This window comes from Limulus polyphemus, unplaced genomic scaffold (assembly GCF_000517525.1).
Source record: "Limulus polyphemus unplaced genomic scaffold, Limulus_polyphemus-2.1.2 Scaffold1882, whole genome shotgun sequence".
NCBI classification, from domain to species: domain Eukaryota; kingdom Metazoa; phylum Arthropoda; class Merostomata; order Xiphosura; family Limulidae; genus Limulus; species Limulus polyphemus.
The window spans coordinates 180,469-187,843 of NW_013667492.1; the positions used below are offsets into that span (position 1 = coordinate 180,469).

A 7,375-nucleotide genomic window follows, 5' to 3' on the forward strand; every position below is an offset into this window, starting at 1 on the left:
ATGATATGTTATTATTTCATCGAGATATGATTTAAATTAACTGTACTTACAAGGAAATAAAAGGTTAATAAGTGTGTGGAATAAAATTTAATACAATATTAAAAGTTTCTTGATTTTCAATTTTTTTTATAAACTTCAGGGTAATTCGGTACAATATTAGTTACTAGTGTAAATTAAAACTTCGAAATTAAACATGTGGATATAATGCATAAGGTAACTAACAAACGAAGATAACGTAAAGGGGCTATGAAAAAAGGCTTCTGAAGAAAAAATTAATGTCTCTGTTTAGGATTAGACAATAAAATTCAGATATATTCTTTCGTTTGTAACTTAAAGAAAAACGTAAATATAAACGCCGTTTAAAACCCTGATTTTCGGGCAACATGGTACACGCACACGTGACGTCTGCACGCTGCACAAATGCCAGTAACGAGGCGGCTAGGTCTCTTTATTTATACCCCCAGAAGGGAAGGGAGATGACAGCTTGTCTTCGTCGACAGAGATCCGGTCTATTTAGAGGCACCTTGTGGGAAAACAAGAGACCCAGTTGGAGTTTATAGCATAACAGCCGGCGATTCTCTGTCTTCCCTGAGTGACGATTATACGTGCCAAAGGATACACTTCTTTCTCCATGAATCAAGACACTTGGAAATGAACAAAATATTTACGATATTGTTATTATATAGATTTTATGCATATATATATATATATATATTTACCTTGCATATCTGAAGTTCCTAAATCAGTTAAATTTTCTATTGTTAACAATGCCGTGTATGTCCAGTAGCTAGGTTGAATATCATAATCAACAACTGACCAGAGGAAGACCTGAAGTTTTTAAAGCTAGTAATGCGAATTAATAAAGGCCGAGAACGGTGTTGAGGACGACAGAAACACCATCTTTTGACTTGAAGATTGAGGAACGTGCGACAGCCCATTCCGAGCTCTAGTGGGCCTGCTAATGGCTCTGAGATGCAGGAAGAACCATCTCGATGTGCTAAGTGTCGTTATTACTGTAGGACTGGTTCAACGTTTGTTTTTTCACACATCGGTCTCTGTGGCTTAGTGGTGGGTTATACCATCATGGGAGCATTCACTTTCGAAGCCCTTGAAGCTCAGAACGAACAAACAAAACGTGAAGAAATCAGGAACAAACGGTCAGCAATGGTAGAAGCCCTGTGGGATATCACGGCAGAAACGAGTGTGTTGCACGAGGCCAACTGGACAAAACAAGCAGCATCTGCGCTCAGGGAATTTGAGTGGACCTTGATAAAAGCCGTTAGGAAAGAAGGTTATGACGGAAAGGACGAGCCTCCTTTGCAGTGGAATTTTTCTGGTGCACTGTTATACTCCATTATTGTCATCACAACTATAGGTAAAGCCGCACTACTCTCGCATTCAGATTATTTTTATATTCCATTATTGTCATCATGACTATAGATAAAAACGTATTACTCTCTAATTATTCAGGCTATTATTACGTTTTGTTATTGTTATCACGACAATAGGCAGAAACATACCACTCTCGCAGTCAGATTATTGTTATATTCTAGTATTGTGATCATGACTATAAATAAACGTACTACTCTCTAATTCGGATTATTGTTATATTTCGTTATTGTTATCACGACTATAGACAAAAACATACTACTCTCGCAGTCAGATTATTATTATATTCCGTTATTGTTATCACGACTGTAGGCAAAAAAATACTACTCTCGCAGTCAGATTATTGTTATATTCTAGTATTGTGATCATGACTATAAATAAAACGCACTACTCTCTAATTCGGATTATTGTTATATTCCATTATTGTTATCACGACTGTAGGCAAAAAAATACTACTCTCGCAGTCAGATTATTGTTATATTCTAGTATTGTGATCATGACTATAAATAAACGAACTACTCTCTAATTCGGATTATTGTTATATTCCGTTATTGTTATCACGACTGTAGGCAAAAAAATACTACTCCCGCAGTCAGATTATTGTTATATTTCCTTACTGTCATCACGACTGTAGGTGAAAACGAACTGCCCTCGCATATTTCAACATTATTATTACGACTGTAGGTATATATACATATTTATATATTACTGTCGTATTCAGATCATTATTATATTCTGTTATTATCACCATGATATTGGTAAGTAAATTACTCTTGTTTTCATATTATTGTTACATTTCATCATTATCATCATGACTATGGGAGAGTGTATATATATATTAATTTCGTATTCTGTTCGATGTTATATTCTCCACTTTTCTTCTCTGTTATTATAGGTAAGTATATTACTCTTACAAAATAAATAACGAATTGGGAATTTAAAAACCTGTAAATAGAGTTAGTAAAAAAGTAAGCAAACAAGGCTGGAAATACTGTAGACATTATTTAGTCAAACTACAAACCTCTATTTTGGCTTCATGCTGTTACCTAAAATTACATCTAAACCTGCATATGGAAGCACTAATGCTTATAAGACTGCCTCTAAATAAAGTAAGACATTCATAACGTCATGTCCTAACATATAACAGTGTGGCCACCAATACTGATTATTGTTTAGACCAATAGGCAACTAGTGCCATATATGTGTCTTACCTCTGTAAAATTTACGTCAGAACTGGTTTCGGTCACTCTCCAAATGCATATCTGACAGTAGTGTTAAAAAAAATGATCCTTCTGTGAACAAAATATTTGCCCATATATTGTTTGATCAGCCAACTTGTTTTTTGATACCACAGAAGATAGACTGTTTTGTGGTGATAAGTTAAAGGTATGTGCATCATTGGTTACCTTACATAAAAGGCCAACTTTTTTATGAAACTTGTTTTTGAGTTGTCTAAACAGCTACTTCAGTTACAAAGGTGAAGCCTGCCGATTACAAACAAGTCCATGTTTTCAAATAGTGGTCGTTTTGCGTGGTGGTCGATAGTAGTCTACCTTGTCCAGGTTTCCAGCCATTTCTATTGTGTCTTTAAACGAGTCAACGCTCTGCTAGCCACACTTTGTGAGACTTATAATGACTTTGTGTTCAAACAGCTTGAAGCCAACTTCTTGTTCTTCCCACGATGAAAATGTCCAGATGTTTTCGTTGGGGTCTTGGGCATGTTTCACTATCAATATGAATCTCTTCGCAGACTGTTTTGTTGTTCAAACTGCTAAATGAAAACATAATGTGTTTCCTTCACTTTTAAATACTACTGAAATGTGGACATCAGATCACATGACGATCATCTGACACTTTTTTCAAAAACACTGAACTCATTGAACCCACTAATGTTTTTAATTACAGTAGTTTTTGCCATCTCGTTGCTGAAATATAGAATAATCTGGTTTTCTTAATTGTGATAAGTAGTGTACTTGATAATCTGTGGGCAAAAGTTCAAAGACGAAAGTAACAGAGCAAGGGTTAAAATCACAAGCTAAAACTATGTGAGTAAACAACTGGAGTAGATTTCATTCTCCGAATTTGTTTTATTCTACACCTTAGCATGAATTCTTTGCCATTATTGACCAAGAGCATATCACGGGGTATAAAATATTTTAAATGTTGCCTTGAAAAGCTGGTCAACAAATCGTATCGATGTTGCCCAGTTGTCAAGGCTGTTGGCATGCATACTACACGTCGCAGCAAAACTTTGTAGACGATAATGTTTTGCAGCACATTGAAAAACATACATTTAGGACTAATTTAAAAACAACATCGGAAATCTATCTAGCATTCCAGGCAAAATTATGCTGAAGTTAGACAGGTGCGTAAGTTATAAGTTTATTGATATAACCACATGATGATGTTTGTGTTTGTTTGTTTTAAGCACAAAGCTATACGATGGACTATCTGTGCCGTGCCCACCATGAGTATCGAAACCAGATTTTTGCCGGTGTGAGCCCTCAGACTTACTACTGAGCCACTGGGGGCCATGATGGTAGACTGTTAAATTACACACACATTGTTCCGTCGCGTTGTGACCGTCTTATATATACCAGCCTACCCCCAATCTAGTAGTCTCCCGACAATTCACGAAGGTTCGAGAAGGACGTACGTGATACTAGTCACGTGACCTCGCTGACGCAACAATATTTATTTTGTTTGTAGAGATCGTTTTGCATTGCAAGCTTAGCATATGGATCTGGGATTAATTTAAATATCCTAATTAGGCAGAACATCATGAGATTTTATTGAGTTTAAAGCTGAAAATATCGTTAACAGAGAGGGTTCCCAACTGATGAAACAGAACATGCTAATTCATATAAGTGAGAATGTAAGGACAGTATACTTAGTTGGCTCTACCCACTGTCGGGTTGATGTTTAGGTTTGATATAAGTAGGGCTTACTCTGGTATTGATTAAAATCTTAAAGTTAGCGACTCAGTGGAACTGGTTGAATAATATATATAATAAATAATCATCCTAGACTGATTACGAATATATAAAACTATACAAATCACGTGACCATGGAGAAAATTGATGAATATATAACGCGCGAAGGCACTTATGTGTGATTTTCATATTATGTGAATTTTCTCTTTAGGATCTAAACTTAGAAACTTAGAGAAATTGATAATGGCGTTTGTATTTTTACTTAGATTTGTTATCCTTTGATGCAAACTAATTAGATGATATAATGGAAAAGTTTAAAAAAGAAGATACGGACATGTCGACTAAACGAATTATCCTTTGAACAGTTAAAATCACTTTAGGCGAATGAAGTACAAACAGTAATAATTAGACTTATAAATATATATTTATCTGGGTAGATAAATAAAAATACTGCATTAGATAAGTGAGCTAACCGATGTTATATATAAAGCATGAGAGTTAAAACACTAGGATTATCATTTGTGTCTCTTAATTCTTTACAGCTGAAGAATAGAATATATTACTGTAGTTATTTGTAAATCATACGTAGATTACAGTTGACAGAAAAACACAAGCACGCATACATTGTTTGCTTCAAAATTTCACGCAATGCTGCACAAGGTTATCTGCTCATAGTCGTTCCTAGTTTTGAGCTAATACACTACACGAAAGTTAAGTAGTTAACAACGCCGCTCTCGGACTATTATTGTGTTAACAAGTAGGGGGATTTGACAGTAATTCTTATAGCGTACGCATGGTCCCAGAATGCGGAGAGCGTTTTTTCGGATAATTCGCGACCATGTCTCCTTGAATTTACAATCTGGACACGTCTACCACTGGACCACTTCCGAACATTATCTCAGTGATGTTAGACTATATTTTTTGTGAGATCTAGGTGCCAAGGTTCAATTTATCCTTTAAAATTGATAACTGTTTTGAATTGTTTGAGATAGCACCATCGAAGTAATTCGCTGAAATTATAGCTTATAGAAAGGTAGAAACAGGAATATTTAACATTATCATCGCATTTAGTACATTAGAATAAACATGTCAAATGAAATTTATGTGACAAACACTGTACATAATTTGTACCGTTGTTAATTTGTTTACAGAGAAATACCTAGCAATATGTATTTACAAGTTGTTTATTTTTATTATTCATTGGAAAAGATGGTCTGTAACTAAGTCGCACGTATCACTAAGCAAATATTTTCTGGGAAATGTTTTTGTTTTAGGCTTTCTGGTATCTACGTTTCAACTGCAACATTTCTTTCAACGCGACATTACCTGTCATCGTTCACCTTTTACAATTCCCACACCAGTAAAATAAAGCAAAATCTACACTTTTTCTAAGGTATACTTCCACCGACCTTGTATTTTTATTTTTTAGTAAAGAATTTATAAGCAACCATCTGTTCTGTTTTAATCAAAAGTTCTCTCGCCATTATTCTGTAAATATGTAGGTATTCTTAATGAAAAAGTATAAACTTTTTTCGCATGTGCAACCACTGTAAAAATCTTAATGATTTGAATAATAACTCCTTTAAATGTCTTAACTGGAAATATATTTGAGTATTTGCATAAAACGTGATGAAAGGTTGTTGTTTAAAATATTCACATTATAAGTTGATTTTCTGTAAATTTAACCAACTGACTTATTAACAGCAGTAGAAACCAAGGTTTTACCTGAAACTCTGATTAAAAAAGAAAACGAGTATGAAATTTGTAGACTACACGATGTTATTTAATGAAAATTAAAACTTGTATTTTTCATGCACTTCACTTAGTTATTCCTTATACATGTTCACATATAAGGCTGTTTTCAGAGTACATGATATAATTCTAAATAATTAAAGTTAATCAGTATTAATAATAATTGTAACAAAACGTTGTTACTGGATGTAGGCCTAATGAAATTATCGGTTAAGCCAGAAGCGTAGCCAAGAGGGAGCCCAACTAGGCCCGGCCCCCCTGAGAAAATCTAGACATATTGATCACATATTATTTTCAGCTCTTATATATATGATAAACCCGTTTTGTATCATTTAATAAGTAAATAAAACTTCGATAAACACTATAAATTTGGTTTGATTTGTTTCAATGACCATTTTATTAAAAATTTAGATCAATTTCAGCTTTTTGTCCCTCTTAAAAGTTTCTTCCCGCCCCCTCAAGTGGAAAACCTGGCTATGCCACTGGCTTAAGCTTAACATGAGGCGTGTAGATTAAAGTAAGTGATTTTTTGTTTGTTTGGTCTTTAATCTGGTTTTTCAAATTATGAATACAGATTGTTTCAGCTGTTAAGTGGGCAACTAGATTTTTAAAATGTAAAAAAAAACATCTGTGAATTTAGCAAGTTAGAGAGACCTTGTGGGAACAACTGAGGAAAATTTATGGAAACTAAATGGCAAGTATCCAGTTAATCCAAGAATTTTGTGTATCAAAAATAATAAAGATAGTTTTGAATAACAACCCGGTTGCAGTTATAAATTAAAGATGGCGAACACCCAACAGGATTGACAGTGTGTTCATTAGTATTAATCATGTGATGGATTGCACCTTCACGAAATCTTGGAATGGATGGGGTTTCTGTTCGTGGTGAGGCTTTCAATACTCATGTTATAACACAATTGTATCTATCCTCAAGTAAGTTTCTGAATCAAATTAACCTCGTTCTAGAAATAGTATTTTTTATGACTTTTAGCTGCTAGATAGCACAAAAGGATAAACGAATGTTTCGAAACTACCGAACCAATCACACACTGTCTTATGAAACAAATCCTACATTAAGGACTTGGAGACATGAAGTATGACTTAGTAGGCGTCAAACAATGTTATAGGAAATGTTCGAAACTGGTACATGCAATCGGCTTATGTGATATGACTAAACTGCTCTTAGATCATGAGATTGTGAAACAGCCACGTTGTTATAACATTATCGCAAAATAATATTATTACGTATCTGCTTGTTTGTTTGTTTCCGGTAGAAATTCTTTCCGATGATATTCAGCGAT

General features: G+C 34.4%; 1 protein-coding gene across 1 annotated transcript in view; it reads left to right on the forward strand.

Moving 5' to 3' along the window:
* Window positions 1-724: 724 nt before the first annotated feature.
* Window positions 725-7,375, forward strand: part of LOC106465244 (TWiK family of potassium channels protein 7-like) — a 23,058-nt gene continuing 16,407 nt past the window's right edge. Inside the window, exon 1 of the mRNA XM_013925451.2 lies at window positions 725-1,375. Within this exon, the coding sequence (XP_013780905.1) occupies window positions 973-1,375 (403 nt within the window). The 5' untranslated portion in view covers window positions 725-972. The remainder of the gene's footprint in view (window positions 1,376-7,375) is intronic.